Raw genomic sequence first — 25,333 nt, forward strand, 5'->3', positions numbered from 1 at the left:
GGAGCAAACATTAATATAAGACTCGGTCTTATAGTAAAATAAGAAGTAGCAGCAGTTGTGACCATGAACCTCAAGGTAATGTGAAGTGTTCCACAACCCAGGCATATTCAGCAAGAAAGTAACTAGGTATCTTCATGAACAGTATATGGAAGATCACGGAGAATCATTTAGAACAACACACACACTAGGGTATATATATATTTCAACATTAGATTGGATAGCAAGGGACATTTGGTAAATGGAAAATGTAGCACATATTCTTCTTTAAACATACATATGCAGATAAACACCAGTAGGTCTATATGCTTCATACGAAAGAATGCAGATGACACACAAGTGCATGTGTTTGTGATGTATATGTGGTTGGGTCCATTTAAAAATCAGACATCAAGTATCCTTAATACATTACTCTCATGTACTTAGAGATAGGAACAATGGGTATTACACTTAGAAATGTATGGCGCAAATACTTGCAATTTTTTTTTTTTTAATTTCAGTAAGATTTTGGAAAAATCCTATGTCTTACCTACATTTCCAGTCATTAAGTATGAATTCTGAAAGTCCATCATCCCCATTCCAACAATGTGTATAAAATCTTCAATCACCTGCATTAACTCTATTGAGCCTGGATAAATCTAGAAAAATAAGCAAAGATTAGATGAAATAAAAAGTCTGTGTAATGGAATATATAACTGGAATTTCTAAAACAAAAACAAAAACAAAAAACTACACGAGTTCATAAATGAATTCTGATTTATTTAAAGAAATTTTTATGAGCAGCAATAGTTGTATTTTTTGAACTAATAGTTGAGAATGACAGCAGGTGTCACACAGCAAGAACTTTGGGAGTGATATGATGCAGTAATTAATCCTCATACATGGATGGAGACTCAAAATTCCTAACAGATTTTCTGCTTAGAAACAGAGTGTCTTTACTTTTGATGGGCTCCTTCCCTCACAAATACAACCAAACGAATGCTGAAATTTGGGGACGTTTTAGATTTTTTTTCCTAGCATTTACTTGACGGACACTGGAAGAAAAAACAATTTTTATTGCCCGCATGAACATATTTACAAACTATTAAGTCTACTGCATAATGACTAACTATCTTGGAAGAGATATTTATTTCTAATAATTATAATAGTGACTATATGAATAACTTGAACAATAATTTTAGGATTATAGTAATACCTCTGGCGTAGATGCCTCACATGTACATATACAAAGCAAACCCCAAACCATGCCACCTCACACAGCACAGAGGACTGTTTTCTTAGATATGACCTGCTTTTGCAAATAGCTCACAGTGCACAGAATATGAAGGCTATTTAAAAGGCGACAGGAATTTTAGCATGTGTAACCCATCACACTTATCAAGTCAGCCTGCATTACATAATCGTATCAGAACAAAAAAGTGTTTTGAAGTTAGGTTCATTTCTTTGACCCATTTAGTACCGCTGCTGCATCTAGTCATGAAAAAAATTAACTGGATTAAAGAGTTTTAGTTGTTTCGCATTTGCAAAGGCTAGTGCAGGGGGGAGCGATGCTGATTAGCAGGAAACAGTGTAGTAAGAGCCAGAGAGGCGTGGCAGGAGGAGGAAGACTTGTTGAGCAGTGAGGGCAGCAGACACAGTGTGTGTATGTTATAGGAGCTTGCAGCTATGCTCATCTAATATTTATATATTTTAGAGGGTATGTATTTACTCACATTACTCACTTGAAGACATCAACAATGAATATCACACTTAGAAATGTATGGCCATAGATAGTTTTATACATATTTACTTATATATATATAAATAGTTTTATATAATTTTTAATTTCAGAAAGATTTGGGGAGAGATTCTGTCACTTACCTGCATTTCCAATCATAAAATATGAATTCTGAAAGTTTATCATCCCCATTCCAAAAATGAAAAATAAGAGGCTCACTTTCCCCTGTTGAAAATATGAGATGCCCTTTCCCAATCCTATTCCTCCCTCACTTTTCTTAGGGCATTTACATCAGAAAACTGGTCATTGTTAAGTTCTTTCTCTGTCTCTTTGAAATGTATATAATCTTTTAAAATGTGAAATAAACTCTTATCAGTTTAAAGACCCAGGTTGTCTCTCTCTCTCTTTGAAATATAATCATTAAGAAAGACACGCCTCTATCAGTTTCTATGTGAGGGTAGAAGCCTAACTTCAGCAGGCACCTTGCCGTAAGTGGCAAAACTACCTGCAGTCATTAAGATGTAAGAGGCTATTTTTCCCCACTTTGGATAAAGCCAATTAACTAACAAGTGGTCACTTCAATTACCAAGTGAATTTAGGTTGAACTGTGTGTGACAAATGGTGCTATCAAGTCCTCTTGGCTATATAAAAGAGTGAGATTTCTTTCTGTCTTTGTACTCTCTTAGCAGATTGCCTGTGACACCCATCACATTCTGGTTTAATGCTTATTCAACAATAAAACCATTTTCTTTCTCTTCTATCTTTGTGGAGAGGTTTTCTAGGTTGGCAGAAGATTTTGTTTTTAATTATATTTTCCCAGTAGTCAAATGCTGTAGAGCAGAGGTTGGTAATCTTTTTCCATAAACAACCAGACAGCAAACATTTTACGTGTTGGGGGTCAGAGTGCCTCAATTCTGAACAACTCAGCTACATCCTAGTGGCACCAAAGCAAACATAGATATTATGTAAATGAATGGGTGTGGCTATATTAGCAAAGTTTAATTACAAAACAGGTATTAGGCTGGATTTGGGTCATTGGCTGAAGTTTGCCCACTCCTGCTGTAGAGGCATGTGAGTTTTCAGTATAAACAAGAACATAATATCATGACTGAAATTGAAATGGCTTGTCTTGACTGAAATGGACTTGTCGAATATTTTGTACACGGTGGTGTACAAAATAATGTTATATTGAGTGTAGTCTTTTTTTCCTTTCAGTATACTATGTTTTTAGTAGGCTGCTTTAATTAAACATAGTTTGACCCTTCATAACAGGGGCTGATGTGCCTCAAACAAGTTGTCAAATGACTGTTATAGCTAATTCAAAAATCTCAAGTAAATAGATGTATTATGGATTCAGGATTTTCCTTGAGGAGAAGTTCTGCCACCATTCATTATTTGTTCACGTTGGGACTGCACAGTAAAGAACTTGGATCTGATAAACTGCACTCTTGTTTTAAATAGGGTATTACACATTTGTTTTACATATATCCATAATTAATAGTCTCCAGCATTCTAGACAGATGTGCTTAGCCTCTGCAGCTGCATTCTTTGGAAAGACACTATTTTTTTTTTTACAGTGAATGGATAAGACTCTCCTTTAGAAAAAAAGCCAAGGACAAATATATAACTTAATCTAGTAGAAAAAGATTTAGCGTCTTAAACTAAGGATATTTTTTTTTTTTTTTGCTATGGCCAGAAGCACAGAATCTGTACCTGATAATGAGGTGGACCCACACCGGACTGTTTTTTGAGCTCGGATCAGAATAGGAATAAAGGGCATGCTTTACTCCTGGGGGCCCATGATGTGATTATAAAGGCAGGAAAGGCTAGACCGCTCACCTGAACCTCAGTAAAGATTCTCATTTTCAAGACTGCATAGGTGGAATACAGGATAAGGAATATAGTCAACGGTATTGTAATAGCTGTATATACGATGTCAGAGAGGTAGGAGCCTGGGGGAGGGGGCTTATAACTTTGTGAGGGGTGTTAATGTCTAACTATTATGTTGCTTTGTACACCTGAATTTGACTTAAAAAATGCATAGTTCTCTTGACATTTTGTTTGTTTGTTTTTCCTATCTCTTCTTCATTTTTTTATTAAAATTTATTGGGGTGACAATGGTTTGTAAAATTACATAGGTTTCAAGTGTACAATTCTGTAATACATCATCTATAAATCACATTGTGTGTTCACCACCCAGAGTCAGTTCTCCTTCCATCGCCATATATTTGAACCCCTTTAGCTTCATCTACCATCCCCTGCCCCCTTACCCTCTGGCAAGCATTAAACTATTGTCTGTGTCTATGAGTTTTTGTTTCTTTATTTGTCTTGTTCCTTTGTTGCTTTCTGTTTTATATCCCACATAAGTCACACAGAAAGTCTCTTGGCGTTTTTAACATGGGTCAATTTAAAGAAATTTAGCATTCAGTTGAATTAACAGGATTCAGTTAAAATTACAGTTAAATTTTTACAGGATTGTAAAAAACATGCTTATTCTCCCTTTCTTAATGTCTAATGCACTTTTTCTGCAATAAAAAAAAAATGTTATTAACCATATGTCAGTATAGCACAAGTGGCAGTGCAAGGCACTTTAAAACAATAACTACAGCAATAAGATCTCTTGCTACACTGATCATGCATAACAGAAAGAGAGAAAAGCAAAATACAATTTTTTTTTTTAATGAGAACTCATTTTTACAACTCTTGGCTTTGAATCAAAATGTATATCTGTATATATGACCCAGATTATATGTAGCGTTGTAGTAAATGCAAATGATTTTACTAGTTAGTACCCCACAGTTCAATTTGCAACATGTGCTTTTAGACTTGTTGATTTTGCCACAGTCCATAGATAGGAAAGAAAATGATTAATAAGGCATATAGTTTTTATTTATTAATATCTTAAAGTTATACCTTGCTTAAAACTGCTCAGTTTTCTCTCATTTATAAATATCATTATTTCTATTGATTGTTATACTAAAAGAGATAACTAATTTTCTCTAAAATTAATATGACATAATCTAGGATGACTTTTAAAGGTTCCCTTTTGCATTCTTGGAATAGTAAACCATTAATTTTTTCACATATTTTCAAAACTTTATTTAACCAATTTCATTTTAAAGTCTGAAATATCTCCAACCTTACCTGTTGTGCATCTTCCCATTTTTCCTTGTTTTCTTCATCTAGAAGGTTGCTAACTATTTGAAAGAAGTTCTGAAAATTAAATTAGATAAAAATTTAATATTACATGAGAGAATATACTTTTCAACAACATCTGTTTGGACTGAGTTGATGCTGAGGATACACATGCTTTGCAATATTGCTTTATGTCCCTCACATAGTATTCTAGAAGATCTCTGAGGACATTTTCTCAGCAACATAATTATAGGATTTCTGTATAACTTCACATATGCACCTCAGAAGACGTCAGAACAGGTAAAGCACTTATTCTCACTCAAATTTTTTGTTCTATTATAGTCTCTATATTCTATCCCAGCATACCACTGTACAGTTATTCCTTACAAATAAGTCTTAATTCCGTCTGTAATGAAAGTCCCCTGTGATTATCTTATGACAAGTTATCCAGGTAATTAGAAACCATGCTTGCTACTTATGCTGCTGTTCCAGTGAGCGTTATAGTGAAGACACAGAGTTTGGGTAAAGCTGGGGTAAGTGAAAGACTTCCTCAGTTAGCTGGCTCTGCCCTTCCTGGTGAGTTTTCTTTAACTTCTACAACTACCTATTTCAAAGACTACATAAAATTGTCCAAGTAGCAGGCACATAGCACATGGTAAGTGCTCAATAAATCTTAGCTATTTTCAAATGAGTATTCTTTACACATCTGCCTTTTGCCACAAAGCCAAAATGAAGAATACATAGACATGGTAACTATTGATGTTCCAAATCCACGCCATCACCCACATCCCTAACTAACTGTTGAAGACCTATTGGCTTCATTGTGGCATTCATTTTTCATTCCCCATGTCCACATTGCCAGAGAGTGGGGCTCAGTTTAGTTCAGCTGTGTTAGTGCTAATTTCACACACAAAGGATATTAACCAGAGATAGACCTCCCTGTTTTCTCATACTGCATTGTGTCTTCAAGACACAAGAGCCAGGAGAGGAAAACTAGGGTGCCTCCTGGAGATGAGCACTGACTTGGGGTCACAGGATGCCTCAGAAGTGTAGCGTGAATGCATGACATTTGTCTTAAACTACAGAGACAGTGGTCCTTTGGTTGTGCCCTCAGAGACATCTCTTCTAACTGATTTGCATGTAATTTAGCAGGAGCACTGTCTCATACTGATACATTAGCTTAGAACAGGACTCCCTTAAGGGTGGAAATAATCATAATTTTTTAGCCTCATCAGTCTTCTTCCCTATCTAGCTTTTCAAAACAGCCCTTTATTCTAATTCCAAATAAATTCACCTGGGTGTTTTTAGAAGAAAAACAAAGCTGCTTCATTTCTCTTCTCTTGTGGTTTGAAGCTGTTAGTATCTATATTTAATTGCCCCATTTGCGCTATTTATTTTAATCGTTCCTGGCAATCACATGGTTGAAACATGTTTTGAGTCATAACCTCTATAAAAGTTACAGAATATTTTATGCAACTCTTAAAAAAATTGTAAGTCTGTTTTAGAGCCGTTTTCTATTTTTTTAACCTTTTTGTGCTATCAGTCATATTTATTTTTCCACTTAAAATTTCCTGGTTGGAGTGATAACATTTTAAGGGCTTAGTCCATTGAGCTGCAACTTTACTTATGGGCAGAAAGAATTAACCTTCAGAGTTCTCCAATTGCCTATGGCTGGTTAACTCAGTAGGGGGCATGGTGCTAATGAGGCAAAAGTTGCAGATTTCATCCCCGTACATGCCCGTTAGCTCTGCTGAGATCCATAACCGTGAACTGCGTCCTAACCCCTGCCGGCTTTCATACAAAATGCTCTCTGCTGCTAACAAGAGACACCAAGAGAATGGAAAGCAATTGTGCAAATGTATCTCCATTTCTGGGAAAACATTTCACAAAGTATGGTTTACTGACAGTGGGTCAGTGACCACGCTGTACATGAAGGTCAGGGAGCACACAATTCCTTGATCAAAATGATAAATTCAGAGTTCTCTTTTTAAAAAAATATCATCAAAAGGCATACATAAACACTAAAATTATTAAAATATAGATTCAAATGACCAGAGTAGAAGAAATGTTTTTATACAATTCTTGAAGGCCAAGAATTCAGACTTGACTACATCAGTGTTAGAAGGAAGTACGAAATAAAATTCTCCCTCTATCTCCCTGTTGACCAGATTTGGGACTGATCAGGTATGGGGCCATGCAGGGGTACAGTGAGCTAAGCTTAGACACTCAGGCAGTGGGGAGAGGGGTGGACAATTATGGGGAGACAGTCTTTCTTGTTCATCAGTGTATCCTCAGCACATACAAAGCCTTGCCCTTAGCAGGTATTTAATATGGTTCTAACTTAAAGCAAATACAGCCATGCACCGCGTCATGACCTTTCAGTCAACAAGGGACCACATATACAATGGTGGTCCCATAAGATTATATGGGGCCAAAAAATTCCTAACTGCCCTAACATCATAGCACAATACATTACTCACGTGTTTGTGGTGATTCTGGTGTAAACAGACCTATTGTGCTGCTTGTTGTATAAAAGTATAGCACATACAATTATGTACAGTACATAATATTTGATAATGATAAATTACTGGCTTATGAATCTACTGTACTATACTTTTAATCGTTATTTTAGAGTGTACTCCTTCAATTTATAAATAAAAAAATAAGTTTGCTGTAAAACAGTATGCCACGTTATGCCAGCAGCCGCCTCACATATCACAGGTTTACCATGTCTCTTGATTGCATAATTTTCTCTTGTGCTTGATTTAATCTCATGTTATTTTATTTATCATAGCTCCTAAGCATTTGCACAACAATTAAATCACCTAATAATGTAGTTCTCAGAATGTATCCCCATCCTAAATTGACACATGACTGTAATACAGTTCCAAAGTCAGTATATCTCAGCTTCTCTAACAAGACTCAAGCATCATTCTTTTGAGCTGACCCTCCTCTATCCATCTCATGCTCACTGGAAATATATACAATGCTATACATGTAAAATGATATATATATATGCCATGTTTAACCGAAAATAAGACCAGTTCTTACATTAATTTTTGTTCCAAAAGACGCATAGGGCTTGTATTCAGGGGATGTCATCCTGAAAAATCATGCTAGGGCTTATTTTTCCGGTTAAGTCTTATTTTCGGGGAAACACGCACATATATACATATATATATTATATATATATATATATATATATATATATATATATATATATATATATATATATATTATATGTATATATATATATATATAATATATATATATAATATATATACATTTACACATATATTATATACATATATGTATATATATTCATTTTGACATTTGTGCAATGATCAGTCTGATAGATAGAACAGAGCACAGCAAAACTGACTGTTATTTTGAACTGAAGATTCATAACACTTCAAGCCACCTGATTGAATTTTTGAGAAAAGCATGAAGCAGCTTCCATGGCCGATCCACCACTTGCTAGTGAGTTCTATAAGAGTGCTGCTCATTGTGGAATAATATCTCTATTTTGATAATTATATGGATCAGGTCACTTATGTCAGCCACTGAGTTACATCTGACAGTAGGGGTTTGGTTTGGTTTGGTTTGGTTTGGAGGGGGCCTGATCTCTATGGCCTAGACTAATTTGAAAAATTGAATGTCCTTGGCAGAGTCTGTATTTAGATCTTAAACTAGGCAGACCTGATTTAAAATTTTCCCAACATTTATTAACTGTGTGGTTCTGGGGTAATTTTGCCTACCTCTGCCTCACTTCTCTAACCTGTAAGAGATGACAATATCTGTTGTGTAGCTTGCAGCTAATTCTTAGCACAGCATCTGACACATACTAAATGCTTAATATATAACAGCTTTATGATTGCATACCTTATGTGTTCTCTCTTTTTTTTTATGACTATCTGTATGATTTGCATTTAGAGCCACATTATGGCAAATATGCACTGATAATGTTGCTAAGACTTGCACCATCAGTGGCATTCTCTCCCATCGTCCTTTATTGCCTGCTCCTCTCTGGACGATATGTACAGAGCAGAGCTAATTCACCCCTGAGTTCAGGGCCTATAAGTTGTTCAGCAGAAAGAATGTACTCTGCTGGGAAGGGTTTTCAGGGCCACTATTATTGGACACCTACCTGGTGAGAGGCACCATGTCAAACAGCTGTGGGGCACAAAGGTCAGGAGGCAGGATTTTTTTGCTTTTTCTTTGCAGGAAATATTAAGAAAATCAGCATAGTAAATGTATGTTATAAAGAGCAGCATACATGTTTCTGTCACATTCACAGTGCAAGTCCTAGAGTTGGCCAGATGAGACTAAAAGGACACTAGTTCATGGAAAGCTGTAAATAATTCTTTGTCCAATGTCTGATTGCTTCTACTTGACAAGTTTCTCATAGACAATATACAATTTTCTATACATATATTGAAGCACGTCATAGTGTTTAGCTTTTTCTGAATTCCTTGTAGAAACAGAGTTGTAGATTAGAACAGTGATTAAGATATCTGAGCCCACAAAATGTGTTCTCCTCTTAAGCCAGCAGCGAAATGCTTGGGAACTGAGAGACAAAGACAACCCCTAAGGAACAGATTTAATAATAATGTAAAACTGGAAGTTTTAAGGAATCATGCTGGTCCTGACTAGAAATGTAGTAGAACCATCAGAAAAGCTTAAAGGCCAAACAAGGAAACAGGGACAAGCAATTAGGGTAAGGAAGGATGCAAGGCATGGGGTAGACCATTGATTCTGCAATCTAGAGAGCAGCTGATGGCTGCAAGGCCATGTGTGATCTAGCTTCTTCCCATCTCTCCCGTTCTAATTAACTATCATGCCCCATGCTATCTATACTCCAGGTTCATCAGACTTCTTCAAGCATCTCAAAGTCTTTTCTTCCCAGCTTCTGGACCTACATAACATTGTTGCTTTCCGTTGACTGCTCTATTTCCTGTTCTTTACTCAAATAACCCTTTCGTGTCTTTTCAGGTTAGATTTTTTTGCAGTTTCCTTAAGAAGACTTTATCAGATCACCACCCCCTGCCTCAAGTATTACAGGGTCTGTGTACTCTTTTTTTTTTTTCTGATCTTAATCAGTGAGGATTTTTTATTTTTCATTTCCCAATATTGTTGTCATTCACACTTGGCAAAAAATCCACAGAAAAAGGAAACGGGAAGTTCATAGAAGCAATCAACTATGAAAACATGATGTGAAGGAAGAGGTTATATGTTCCACCAGGCGCCCTGTTCTGTGTTGTGATAGCCGGCTTTCCCACAGACAGAAAGAACTAGCATGACAGTCTCTGCCCTCCCCTCCCCCTCTACATCATGCATAAGCGACTCTGCAAAAGTACAGTGCATTTACCCAAAGATGACTAGTTTCTCCTTTAACCTAAAGTAAAAGATAGGATAGCAATGCAGGCAGCCATCCAGCTGTATAGCATCCACTTACAGGGAGGCAAGCGTGCTGACTTGGCATTGCACTGTGTTCTGAAGTATGCCACAATTTTTATTTTGATTTGTATGTTGATCAGTTTAGGGCTTTTCTCTCTACCAGCCTAAAATCTAGTTGGGATTATTTGTATTTTGTTTACTGTTATGTCCCCAGTGCACAGCATAAAGCGTAGGAAAATGTAAACACTCAAATATTTCAAATTGATTGACTGCGTGTCTACTATGTGTAAGACAATGGGCTAGGCATTGAGGGAATTAAAACAAAAAATCAATAACTAGTCTCCCCCTAATTTGCTGTCTTCTTTCAACACACTCTTCTGTCACATACCCACTGTGAGCAGGGTTCTCACTATGTCCAGGAAACGAATTGTGACACTTATTTTTACACAGAAGAAAACGGGTTATTTTGAGTAAATATGATATCAAATTCTTCCTATTTAAAATGACATTCTGAAGTCTCCAGGCCATCCTGAGCACAGAAACATATTTTTCTGAAGTTGTATGGCCTAATTAATGGAGAGGAAGCAGCTGTGCATGTTCGATCTTGCTCTAGGTTTAGACCCAGCGACAATCAAGGAAGGGACCTCGTCTTCTATAAATACCTGAGCTCTCCCCATGCATCACTATTCCACCCCACCCCTGGTAGAATACGTTTGGTAGTAGAAGTGTCGCTTTGTTCAGCAAAAGAATAGCATAAGGAGAGTTTTAAAAAATATATAGCCCTGGTGTCAACATGAAGGGGCTTTGGCAAAAAAAGAAGACTAGATAAAAGAACATAATTAGGAAAGTTTATCAATAGCCCAAAGTAGTATTTATGAAGGCCTAAAGTAGAATGATGGATGTGGGAATGGAAAGGAAAGGAAAGGCATGGAAAATAGTTGAGAAGCAGAAATGTATTTACTTATTTGAGAAGCATTTATTGAATACCTACCATATACCTGTCACAGTTCTAAGTGCAGGGATACAACAGTGAACAAAACACATAAGGATTATTTTCCTCATGGAGCTTACACTCCAGCGGTAAAGAAAGGCAAAAAAATAAGTAAATAAATGTTGAAAACAAGATAATTTCAGATGGTGACACAAAAAATAAAATAAAGTGTGAGGATAGAGAGTGACTAAGGAGTAAGGGGTGTGTGTGTGTGTGTGTGTGTGTGTGTGTGTGTGTGTGTGACAGCTTTAGGTTGAATGGCCAGTAGGAAAGACACTTCTAAGGCAGGTATATTTGAGCTGAGAACGGAATGATGAGAAGGAGGCAGCTGTAGGAAGACCTGAGGAAAAGAGTTCCAAAAACGGGAAGAGAGAAAGTACACATTCTCTGGGTAGAGGGGACAGTCTAGACAAGTTTAAGAAACACAAAGAAAGCCAATATAGTTGTAGTGGTCTTGAATAGGGGGCCGGATGGGATGGAGGAGGGGGAATATTAATTCAGGATGAAAAAGATAGGACAGGGTTAGACAAATTGGGGTCTTCATCCCATAATGGTTACATGACATGAGTTTCATTACAACAAAAACCTAACTGAGCTTGCTGAGTGAAAAAACAAGTGCAGAAGAATAAGAGTAAAGACAGGGAGAATAGAAAGTTGTCTGCTTTATTTTTTGAGGCCACAGATGCTGGTAGCATGATTTAGGGAAACAAGATGACATGGTGACAGATTGCACAAGAGGAGAAGTGCAGAATCAAAGATCTTTCTTTGGTTCTTATCTCAGGTAATTTAGCTTGATGACAAAACATTTAACTAGGTTAAAATCCAAAGATAGTTCAAGATATAGTACAGTAGGCCCCATGTCTTTTTAAGCTTCTAAGTACTTGGACAATGACATTTGCATGTGTGATATACAAAACCATAAACACACCCAGATTATAGATTGACGCATGGGTAACAGAAGTCCAATTCCCTGTGATCTGGCTGTGATGCTACTTCTTAGTCTCCTATTCAAGAAAGCATACAAAAATGAAATTGACCAAGAATAACATTATACAAGTAATCTTGGGTTTGCTTTAGTGTATTTTTTTTAAGCTAACCAATCCCTAAATAGTGCTTTAACTATGTCTTAACAGGTGAATAGACACAATAAGTCACAGAGGATCAGGACAAAGAGTCATTATTCTGTTGTTTAGATCTTTTATCCAGAATAACTATCCAAGAAGCATATCAACTAGTCATTGGCAATTAGAAACTATCAAGGATTCAGGAAGGCAGGATTACAATCCAGGATGCCCCCAGCAGGTTTCAGGGACCAAGATATATGGAGACTATGACTCAGAACAAGAAACTGACACACTGGAAAAGAAGGGGATAAACTGGTGGACAAAAGGATTGGGGTATCAAGGATGGGAGGTCAGTAGTGAGAATCACAGCAGGCTGGATGACCTGACCTGGAACGCTGTGGTCAGGAGGCTTCTGCCAGCAGGGCTGGACTGTCCGAGCTTGACCACTGCAATCTGTCAAATCTAGAGGAATGTGAGAGCAAATTATGCAAGTAAATACTCCCTAACATTTAGTAGTTTAGGGGAAAAAAAGATAAAGTCTTTAAGGACATCTTTTTTTTCTTCTTCTTCTTTTAGTCACAAATCTCACAGAAACTCTGACTCATTTTGAGAACGACATCACAACATTGTTCCAGGTTATCTTTCACACTAATCTCATTGCTCTGGAAGGATGTAAGACAGTTTGACCTGTGGAGCATCTGGATAGCTTGAATGGGCAATTATTTACACAATTCTACCAGTATCTCCAGGTTAAGCTGAGGATAAAGAGCTCCAGCAAGAGGTAGTGGAGTGGGTTTGCTTTGAGAAGAGCAGAAGCAGCTAATATTCAGAGCTTTGGTGCATAAACTTTGTGCTACGCTAGGGTCCTCATTTCAAAATGGAAGGCAAAAAATGAGTGATACTAATATGACGAAATATGCTAAATGATAATTCCCCCCAGAGGTAGCCTGCCAGAGCAGCCAAAGTTTTACAAACATAACCCAGTGTGGCAAAATCATCCTCTAATCCAGAAAGGGGGTACTTCTTAAGTAAGGAATGAGGTAGCAACTCATCCCCCACGTTTGGGCGGATCTAGCTGATATATCAAATCGTCAGCATGTACAAGAAGCATGCAGGCATCACCAGTTTACCCCTGACAACAGTATAGGCAGCAGCAATAGCAGGTCCTTTTCTTTTGCTAAACGGAAATTATCACAGTCTTTCAAGGTTCTCTATTAGGAGCTGAATTGGGGCTGCCCCAAATCCATTATGTTGAAGCCCTAACCCCAGTGTTTTTGCATGTGTCTGGATTTGGAGACAGAGCCTTTGAAGAGGTCATTAAGTTTAAATGAGGCTGTTAGGGTGAGCCCTAATCCAATCTGACAGGTACCCTTATAAAACAAGATTAGGACACACAGAGAGAACTGGGCTGTGCACACAGAGAAAAGGGCCACATGAGGACATGGGGAGAGGGCAGCCATATGCAAGCTAAGGAGAGAGGGCTCAGGAGGAACCCTGTTGGATTTCTAGCCTCCAGAACTGAGAAAATACATTTCCATTATTTAAGCCACCCAGCTGTGGTATTTGTTACGGCAGCCCTAGCAAACTAATATACTCCCCCATAATTTTTTTAAAAGAAAACAAATCCTTGATAATAAATGGAATCACATTAGAAAACTACACTACTAGGACACTTTGCTAATGCAAATCTCAATATTTGTTGGCTCTGAAAGAAATAATGGGGGATTCTGAAAAGACAAAACTACCTATCAGATGTTTTAATGTATATAAAAAAAAATTCAACCCAAATCATTTATTTACCTTACAGGGCATTTACTAGTTACAGGCTGCACCATACATATTCTTAAGACATCTTTGCCTCCCTTCCTCTTCCCCTCTGATTGCTGTGCATACTCTGTACTCTCCCATGGAGATTGTGAGTTCCTCACAGCCAGCAGCCATCTGCTAAATTTTGTTCATGGTAGGGTATACTCATGTTGATTTGTGAAGCACGAAGTGTTGCTTAATATCTCACCCATTTAAGGAAGTCATTTGGCATTGAATTTCTTATTTTCACCTTTATAATAAGGGCATGGTTTAAATAATGACTAGTAAGAGCTGTTAGTTGTACAAAGCTCTCTCTACCACAGAGAAACAATAGGGGATTCTCTCAAGCTGTTAATCACCGAAAACAGCAGCCGCTTATGACTTGGAGTGATTGTCAGCTGGGTGTTATGGCCCTCTTCATGACCTGGTTCCCACTGAGTCAGGAATATCAGTTATGGATTTAAGCCATTCTCCTCATCCACTTGCTATCCAACTTTAATATGGCCCTGTAGTGTCGACCTTAAGGACTCATGCTTCTTTTCTGACTCCCATTTCCCTTGACACTTCCCCTGAGCTTTGTAACAAGTGAAAAAAAGCAGTGCCTGTACTTTCTTAAATGGTGGCATGAGAAACATCTGACCTTCCTTTCCTGGCAAGAGAGAGATACCAAAACGCACATCTGCATTGGCAGCAGACACCTGTGGTCCAGAGATTCTTTTGATCCATCAGGTCATTAGTCACCTTCTCAGATAATAAGAGTTGCTCCATTTTTTGAGCTCTTGCTATATGCCATATGCTATGTAATTTTTACATAGATCATTTATCCCTCACATGGTGCTACAAGGTAGGTACTGTTATCCCATATAATGGAAGTGAAAATTGAATCACGGAGAGGTTGAGTAACTTGTTTAGCATCACATAGCCAACGAGTGTCAAAGCCATGACCTGAAGCTCAGGATGAAGCATTCTTAATCACCACACAGTACTTACTTCCTTACCTCCCCTATTCTGTCAAGATGATATTAGAATTGCAGCCTAAACACTGCTAATTCTACAAAGGGAATTCGAAAATGCAAAAGAAATTGGAATTCAAGATGAGTTCAGTTTATGCCATATTGAGCCTGAGATGCTAGCCAATAAGAAATGCCCAGAATCCTTGGAAATAGAGAACTGAGGCTTAAGCGAGGTACAGGAAATACTGAGTGAGGTTATAAACTGGAGTTCAAGCAAAGGCAATTAATATATACATAATAGTTATATAAAATTTTCGTGGAAAGTATAATAAAAGAGATACAAATTCTCTGAGATGTCCGAGAAGAGAAAGATCATTTTCAGATGGCGTTTGGGGCTTGCTGATATGGCATTCATAAACACTTGCTAGAGTTGGACTAGGATTTTGATAGGCAGAGATGGAAGAAGGATTTCTAGAAGAGGAAGACATTCCAGATGCCCGAAAAGACACCAGTAAAGACAATGAAATAGAAAAATGCAGCCCCTGTTGTGAGAGAATGACTAGGAAAGCAATGAGCGTAGAATTTGGGGTATATGTGGAGGACAAATGAGAGAGTAGGACGGATATGGAGGAACCTATTTCTAATTATGCCAAAATGACAACAAAACAACCAACCAAATTGCTCTACTTAAGTCAAACCATCTAATAACCATGACTAAGTCGTTGGTTAAACTATTTGCTCACTGAGTCAATGCACTGTAATGAGTAGCTCAATCAAAATACGTTCCCAGTAAAACCTGGTAATCTTAATTGCTTGAATTTCAGAAACTAAAAATCTTAAAGCCCTACATTCTTGAGCATTAGAAGAGGCCCTAGAGGTTATTTAGTGCTCTATTCTGTCTGATGTTTCAACTGTGAACACAAGTGTCTGAGAGTTTTGAAATAACAACTTTCACTTTGTGTCAAGGACTTCAAATGTTATTTTTTTAATGTAAATGCTAATGGATAGAAGCATTTCAGAACTACAAGGAAAGGTTGTACTTGGCTTACTTTATTAAGTTTTGAAAATTGGAAAGCTGTTTCATTCTGTGTAAGAAAAAAAGTATTTTTGGAATGTTCAAATGATGGTAATCTTCCCATCCCAGCCCCCAATATATTTTTACAATTCAAAATGTATTCCTGGGCACTGGTGATATACTATAGAATGCAGCTCCAATAATTCTCATAGCAGTGACTTTCTACAGTATATGCATATATTTAAGTAATATATGTATCTCTATTCAAATCAGGGCATCAAATTATGAACAACGCCATGATTCCAAAAAGCTTTCTTTTCCTTCTTTCTCTCAATAGCTGATTAAAACAAACAAATAAATAAAACAAAACAAAAAAACCCCTCTGTATTCTCCAAGTGAAATGCAAATAAAACTCCCAAATGAAAAGCAGGCTGAAAGGAAACTACCTGATCTGGGAGTTTTGCCAAACCTTTACTTTAATACAGAAGATACAGAAGAGATACAGAGATACAGAAGAACAGCATGCTGGAAATGCAGAAACCAAGTCAGCATTATTGGCAAGAGTACATTATTGCCTACAGCACAGAAAGAGTTAATCTGAAATGCAAACCAGAGTTGCATTAAATATGCTTTGTTTGCCATTCAACAAGCTTTGTTTTAATGGCAAAGGCAATACTGAAATTGGGTAAGTGCTTAAACTTTATTAAGGAAGTAAATGATGCTGCTCTAGAAATATTCCATGACAAGAAAAATATGCTATGAGGAGTTACGGAATTTCTGATTAGCTTATCTAGAACACTTCTCTATTTGCCTGATATTTTCAGGTGATGGTTCCACAAAATTAAATATGGCCTTCCCACTTCTAATAGAAAAACCCCAAACAAAACTTAAAGTATGTCTTCTTTGCCTGTTATAGTTAATGTGCTTTCATTATGCTTAATGTACTTTTAATAGTCTCCTATGGCAAGATGGTGATATTAAATGTGGGAATAAAATATCCATGATACAACCTTGAATTTGCTATAGCGCCTTTTATCTGTGGGCTCAAAACACTTCTCACACATTCCCATTCAGTGTTTCTTTGAGGCGTATTATGAGCATGTTATGGTTTAGGACATTAGGGAACTGAGGTCATTTCCGGAGCTCACACCAAGCACAAACTGGATGTCTCTCCTATACGAGTGAGCACTCTCTCCCTTCAGGCCAGGCTGCCTCCAAGATGGTTGCACTGGCTTCCTCGGGCCAAAAATTGATTGCATCACTAGTCTTCCTTCATGGGATTGTCTCCCTTACCTGGACACCATCGGATGCAGGGATGTAACTTGCCCTTTTAAATGTGTCTGTTACATTTCTGAGGATTTCCACGGACATCAAAAGATCACCTGCGTAGAAATTTTTCCTCTGAGTTAAGTCCAACAGTGTCTTGGTCACTTGGGACATTCCATCACCTGCCAGCATCCGCTGCCCTTTAGCAAGGTGTTCTTTAATCTGAATGGTCAAAAGAACAGAGTAAACATCAGAATCTTCATTACTATTTCTCCACATAGCTTCGTCAAACAAATGTATTTAAAATTGGAGAGTCAACTTTAAAATACCCTTGCAACAGGCAGATATCAAAACTGTAAGTTGTGCGTATCTCACACGCAGATGGAAAACACGCAAAAAAACGAGTTAGTGTACTATACACTTGGGCAGGCTTGATGGACTTGCCTTTATTTTGTTCTCAGAACACACAATTTCACACATTGGAGAAAGTGTGTATTAACTTAGGTTTTTAATTGAAGTAAAAATAAAGATACTTTTGCATGTGGTAAACATGGAGATTGTTTAGTAAGGTATGGTCAGAAACGGGAGATTATGAACACTTCAAATTTCCATTTTTATTAACAAGCCAAGCTTAATAATTTGTCCTTATCTATTAAATACACATTTGTATAGCAGCACAATAAAGTTGTCAAAATGATATTTTAGCTTAAGAAAATATCTCTAAACTTCAGCGGTCTACTATGACATGATTGAAAGCTAGATTACTTTATCTTTATTTTAAATAGAAATAAACTAATAACAACAAAAACAATCCCCCCCCCCACACACACACACACACACACACACACACACACACACACAAAAAAAAAAAAAAAAAAAGAAAAAGAAAAAGAAAAACACCTCTCAGCTAAGTCTTTAGTAGCAGAATAAACATTTAAGATGCGAGGCATAAATTACTTTGATGGCCAGAGAAATATGCTGTCAATTTTCATATTTGCTTATCTTACAGTTCAAAAGTAGAAAAGCATCTTATAGTGTGAAAGAAAGGCAAGGTTAGGAGGGTAAAGTGATAGTAAGGACCCATTGTATTTTTCTTTGTTTACTAAAAGATTAGTCCTTATCCCATTGCTACATTCGTGATAAAATAAACTTATCAAAAAATCATGAAATAAACAAGAACACACCAGAGAAATACTGAAATAAAAAGGTGAAGGTGTAATAATCGTAATGGTCAATTTCCCATTAAGACTCATGCCAACAAATCCTGTAAAATATGGTAATCAATCTGAACTAACTCCAAAAGTTAGGACTTTTCTAAAACATGTGTTTTAAAAAGTGATATCTTGCCACTTCAGATAGTTTACTTTTCTTTAGTCTCTCAAACTCTGTCTAAAAATATTTTGGTAAAATGAATATCTTCAGAGACATACCTTATCTCCATTGTGTTATGCTAAAAGATAAAAGGAAAAACAAGTGCAAAAGACGTGAGACAGGCATGTACTTAATGCTATTTGTTTTTAGGTAGTTTATATCTTCTGATTTTCTCCTTTAATTTCTCTGCCTGTCTCCACTGAACAGCAGCCATTTAACCACTGACTAAAGCCCAAAGGACTGGAGTGGCATCGATGACCAGTCATTACCTATCTCTTTCCTAAATTACTGATAAACATTTGCAATTTTATGTTCAGGTCAAGGGTTCTACAATTTCATTTTCTTGCATTGGCTATCTCACCCCCACTCTTACTTTATCTCATGTTTATGCACCAATCAGATTTAGTCCTGGTTCCTTTAAACACTTAAACAGAGTTAATCAATCCCCTTCTCTGTGCTATCTCCTCTTACACCTACATCACTGCATCGCACTGAATTATAATCATTTGTACATATGTCTTTCTGCCCCAGGAGTCCTTCTGAACCCTGACTCGTTCACAGCCTTAGGCTACAGCACAGTAAAAGTTTGTTAGAGTACATTAATTTTTTATGCCTTAACTACACCTCTATGATGTAATATAATGGATGGTCTTTGGATCCAGTAGTGCTCAGGTTTTAATTTAAACTTTGCAACTTAATTTTTCATGTAATTGAATCCATAAGAGACTCAGTTTACCATGTCTCCTTTAAGATTTGAAAAACATGCCTATCTGGTTAAAACATTTAAAAAATAATTTTCTTAATTCAAATGAAATCAAATAAGCCTAAGATTATTAGTACAAGCTACTCTATAATAGGAAAGCTTCTCACCTCACCATGGTCTACGTGCGGTACATGATCTAGTTCCTGGGGACTCCTAATACTTTTCCCCTCATTCGCTCGCTGTGCTTTATTCACTCCATTCTTTCTTAGTGTTGGGACAGAGCCAGGAGTGCAGTTTCCAGGCCCTCGGCCTCACGTGGAAAGGTGCTGTCTCAGGTAGTAAATGGCCATCAACTGTGATTGGATGGCCATCAGCTGTGGCTAGTTGGCCATCAGCTGTAACTAGTGACCCATTGGCCACTAATATAACTGCCTTGGCTATGTTAGCAAAACACGGGGGTTAGCAAGAAGATGATGGCTGACAAATGCGGATTGCAGTTAGCAAGTGGGGTTTGTTGGTTGGCAGAGAAGTGGACGACAGGTTGAAGATCGTGTGGATCCTGCTTCCTGTGTCTCCAACCCAGCCGCTAGGGAGACTATAGTGGTATGACACCCCTACCTATGGCTCTGTGGGTGTAACTTTTTGCCCTTAGCATATCCTGCGTTCCTATGTGGGGAGCGGACCAGAAACCCCCCATGACATCTGCATGACACTTCTTCTTTTTTTTTTTTTTTAAATAGTCCTTAACAACATTAAGCACATGCCTGTCTCAGGGTCTTTGTATTTCCTTTTGCTTTTGCCTGGAATCGTCTTCCTCCAGCGATCCATATGCTTTTCTGTCACTTCCTCAGAGAGGTCTTTTGACTAATATGGTATCCTTGTCATGCATCTTACCTTCCTTCATTGTGCTCAACCTTACCCGCCATTGTGACATTTATTTCATGGCTTATTTGTTTTTTCACATTCCCCACCCCTATAATTAGACTATAAGCCTTGGAAAGAAAGAAAGAGACTGTGTCTATATTGTATACTCCTCTATTCCTAGCATCTATAGGATTTGCTCAATATATTGAACAAATTAAATAAATGACTGAAAAAACGAGTCAACTTCCTTCTATTCTCGCATTAGGTTTTAGGATTAAGCTGGGCACACTTGAAAGCTGTCCTAAATCGCTCATCAACATAGTCCATAGCAAACACCAGCATCAAGTAGCATGAGAAATAATCTGACTTAAAGAGACAGTGAAGCTTCTGGGCTTGAAAGGGTCTGGTGCAGTAGATGAAGTGTAAAGAAAGTTTAGAAGTGAAATGAAGTTAATAGGGTATAACCTAAAAATATCATATAATTCAGTCTTTAGTTTTGGGCTGGCAATGCAAACCACATCTGTGATACTCCAAGCCACAGAGGACCTAAATTAGGAATAGAATGCAGCAATGGCTGCCAAGGTAAACATCATCTGACTACTTCAAATCAGCTCCGTATCTACTATTTTGGCAAAGCGTGCCCATGCCTGTGAAGGATCTAACTTGCTCAGGTCTAATGTATCCTTCCTCCCAAACAAAAACAACACAACGCTGTGATCTTGAATAAAATATTTAGGCATGTTTTCTGTTTGCAATAAAAATAGTACAGAAGTCATTGGATGGCTCAGCTCATCAGAGATAGGAAAGGCAGTCTTTCACGTCTGGGTCAGCATCAAATGTGTTCCCCCACCCACAGTCAGTAGTAAATTAACATCAGTGCCATCTGACAGCTGCTTATCCGGCTTATGTGGAATGAGTTGTTCTCAGTCTAGCTCTTTGCAGACAGGTGCCCAAATCACACCACCAGCTCTCACAATTGGCATTTATTAGCATCTTTCCTGGCGTTGTCAGTGGAAAGCTCCCGGAACAAATACCTTGAAATTATTTGCACGCACTAGTGTAGACTTTCAGTAGAATTTATGAAGGGTATCAAGAGTGTTCAGATAAGGCAGGTTTCCATCCAGAACATACTTAGTTGATAAAAAATTCATTCCAGTTTCTTGATATTCCTATCAAGTGTGCTGTCAAAGGTTCTTTCCTTACCTTGTGACTAACCTTTTACTACCTTTCCCTAGAATGACTAATCCATGTTTCTCTGTAGGTGTGTTTTTTTCTCTTTTCTGGATCATGAAGAAGTAAAGTTCAGATTGGGTTTGCTCAACTTACATTTTAGTTCTACATCAGATTATTCTTTACTTACATTCCACCTCTCTTCTTTTGTTTTTATTTCTATGATTTAACTCCCATCCAATCCTTTTTCAATCGTTCCCTCTCTCAAAAATATAGCTTGATATTGTATATCTCATTTAAATACTAACTTCTAATATTGCTACTTCCTTTCAACTATTATCTTCTTTCTGATTCTCTTCAAAATAAAAATCAGAAGTATGAAATATGATTTGAACCCCACACTCTTTAGGTTAAAATTAAGCTCAACAATTACGTATTAAGCATTCTATCTGGAAATCTTACTAGTATATTATGTTTAAAGAGCCGGTGGAACCTTAAAACTTGGATTTAAATTGTGGTTCTACTATTTATGACATAAGACCACTAGACAAATTATTTGCATCTTTCCTAGGATCATTTGATCTGTCTGCAAAAAGAAGTGCATATCATCACATGGTTAATACAAAGATAGAGGTTAAAAGTGAGATTCAGTGACTGTTTCCCCTTCTACTCTTCCCATCTTCAACTTCTAATTCCTCTAAATACTATGTAATGTTTTTCCTATCTATTCTTATTATGGGCAAGAGATAGATCTCGGTGCAGGTCTGCACCACCTCCATCACACTCACTAGAATAGTCTCCTAAATGGCCTTATCGAGAGTCTTTCTCAATGCTAAACTATCCTACCTTTCACATCTCTGAACATGTCATTTAAATCAAATACACTTTCCATTGTTTGACTTATAACACCATCTAAATATTATCTTAACCATAATTCCAATCTTTTATCTCAGTGTCTTCATTTTACCCATCCCAACACTATTCTCTCACTATTTTTATTAAATTAGTGATCATTTCAGTCTTATTCTTCCGTCTGTATTGCCACTTAGTAATTTAATCCCCCTTGAGTTGAACTCCTCAAATTAGTCTTTACTATATTATTATTTTTAATTTTAAACTAGTAGTACTTTTTAATCAATCTACTTATTCCAGTATTGCTTCTTCATCATTGCTTCTTGAATTATCTTCTTTTTTTACAGCGTATTTTCCTTCGTTTTCTAATATTTTAGTAATTATTTTAGTAAGATTCTATGATTGGTAACTCTTCCAAATCTTTGACTTATTTTTCTTTTTTAAAGTTTTACTCATTTTCAATTAATCTTTTAGGCAGGGATGCTTTTTATTTTCTCTTTAGTATTTTCATAATTTGATTTTAGTGCTTCTTTTGTTGCAAGTATATAGTCCCCTATCAGTTAAACCATCCGATCTTTTGTAGATTACCAGTCTTTACTTTGTGGTAACTTTTAAGATTTTTCTTTTTGTCTTTAGTGTAATGCAGATTAAGTTTATGTTGATTTGCTTTTATTAGGAACATTTTTAAATCTGAATATCTTATCTGTCTTCAAATTTGGAAAACTGTTATGCACTAACTCATAGAATATTGTCTCTTCGTCAATCTCTTTGTGGTCTCTTTCTGGAATATATTTCTATTATATTATACACATTTCTATTAAATATATACTAAATTTTCTCATTCTATTCTTTATTTTCTAAATTATCTTTTATATTTTTCATTTCTTTATGTATCATGGCTTCTGAGTGATCATTTTTCAGGCCTACATTCAAATCACTAACACTTTCCTCAATTGTGTCGAATTGGCTATTTATTCATTAATTTCAATGACAGTATTTTCCATTTATAGAAGTTCCATTTAATCTTTTTCATATTCTTCCATTGCTTAACTGTGTTTTCTCTTAAATTGTTCTAAATAAATGTTATACTTTATTTCATATTTGCTATTATTTTTACTGCTGCATTGCTAATTCTCCTGGTTCCTGCATTTGCTGATTTTTCCTCATGATATTTATAATTACTGAGAACTCAAATTCAGTAGGGTGTATTTGTCTTTTGGGAGCCCCAAGTTGCTGGTTTATGAAAGAGGTGCTAGAGACTGGTTTTGACTGTGTTTACTTAGGGTGGGTATGTTTCTCTGATGGTGGGGCCCTCAGGCAGTTCAATGATACAGAATCATTATACGCTATTGCATATTAATTCCTTCTCTTTATAGCTCAGGCTAGGAGTGTCCATTTTTGAAAAGTGTATTTTTTTCCCCTTTTTTCTCCCAAAACCATGTCTGAAATGCAAATTTCTGAGATACATCCTAGACATGCAGGATTTTTCTAGTCCATGATGCCAGACTAGCCAAGATAGTGCCGGATCATTGCAGTGGGCTTGGTATAGCATCACTGCTTTGGTGTGAAGGGTCTTGTCAGCAACCCCAAGCGGGTTTTAAAATCTCAGCCTCCATGACCTAGAACTAACATATAGCCTGAAATATTCACGGGCTCCTGAACCATCCATTTTCCTCCATAGCTCTGGCTGGGTTTCTTTTTCTTTCTTTCTTTCCCTTCTTTCCTTCTTTCCTTCTTCTTTCTTCCTTTCTTCCCTCCCTCCCTCCCTCCCTCCCTCCTTCTCTCCCTCCCTCCCTCCCTCCCTCTTTTCCTTCCTTCCTTCCTTCTCTTCATTTTTGGTATTTAAGAATTCCCCTCTATTCTGTCTAAGAATTCCCCATGGATCCTATCTTTGCTCCCTGACTCGTACTCTTCTGTAAATTTAAATGTTCTTCCCAAATCCTTTTGTTGTTATTTTTCCTTTATTCTTCTGAAGTCTTTTCAGATAACTGTGAGCATGATATGATCTCTACTTTCAAACCTCATAGAAGTAAATCTTACTTTATCTTATATTATTATAGGTTTGTGTTCTTCTCCATTTTGCTAGACTATAAACTCCTAAAGGGCCTATAGTTTCTTATTCATCTTTATTTCCCCTGTAATTTCTAGCACACTTTCTGACACACAAAAGTATCTGCTCAAAATGCTTGCTAAATTAAACTGAAACTACAGAAGTATTTTTATTTCCTTCTGTCACTATCATCCTCAAACATTGACAAGGTAAAAACAGCAGTCCATGATTATTCAAAACAAACAAATATATAATAATTGAAGAACTTTTACATTTCCTGACATAATTGCCTTTTAAAACATATACCATAAATATAAATAGGCAAATGATTTCAGAAATTTTAAATATCTACTGTTATAGTTATATAATTTCTACCTTTAGAAAATAATAACAACTGATGGATCTTGAGAGTATTATGCTAAGTGAAATAAGTCAGACAGAAAAAGTCGAGAACCATATGACTTCACTGATGTGTGGTATATAAAACTGAAAACAACAAAGAAACAAGACAAAAATGAAGAAATAAAAACTCATAGACACAGAAAATAGATTAGTGGTTACTAGAGGGTAGAGGGGGAGGAGGATGAAAGATGAGGGTAAACAGGATTAAATATATGGTGATGGAAGGAAAACAGACTCTGTGTGGTGAACACGCAATGTGAGATATAGATGATGTATTACAGAATTGTACACCTGAAATCTATGTAACTTTACTAACAATTGTCACCCCAATAAACTTTAATTAATTAAATAATAATAATAATAATGATAATAGCAACAGTGATATAGTATTTACCGAGTGCAGATTGTATAGTAAGAATGGGACTGTTTTACATGAGTTACCTAATTTGAGTTTTAAAACAGCTATTGGAAGTGTCATAATTACCCACATTTTACAGATGAAGGAGTAGAGACTCAGTGTGGTAAACTGAATTCCCCAGAATTGTATAGCTCTTAAATTGTGCCAAGATTTGAGCTCAGA

At 36.7% G+C, this 25,333-nt stretch overlaps 1 protein-coding gene across 5 annotated transcripts in view; it reads right to left on the reverse strand.

Annotated features, from left to right (window-relative positions):
* ADGRB3 (adhesion G protein-coupled receptor B3) overlaps nt 1-25,333 on the reverse strand; it is a 682,811-nt gene that overhangs the window by 338,444 nt on the left and 319,034 nt on the right. For all 5 annotated transcript variants that reach the window (XM_074333154.2, XM_074333153.2, XM_074333155.2 and 2 more), the window contains 3 exons: nt 17,369-17,563; nt 4,859-4,927; nt 527-635 (listed from right to left, as the gene is read on the reverse strand). In XM_074333154.2, the coding sequence (XP_074189255.1) occupies nt 527-635; nt 4,859-4,927; nt 17,369-17,563 (373 nt within the window). The remainder of the gene's footprint in view (nt 1-526; nt 636-4,858; nt 4,928-17,368; nt 17,564-25,333) is intronic.

The sequence above is a fragment of the Rhinolophus sinicus genome, chromosome 2 (assembly GCF_057876585.1).
Source record: "Rhinolophus sinicus isolate RSI-liver-muscle chromosome 2, RSI-T2T, whole genome shotgun sequence".
In the NCBI taxonomy this organism is placed as follows: domain Eukaryota; kingdom Metazoa; phylum Chordata; class Mammalia; order Chiroptera; family Rhinolophidae; genus Rhinolophus; species Rhinolophus sinicus.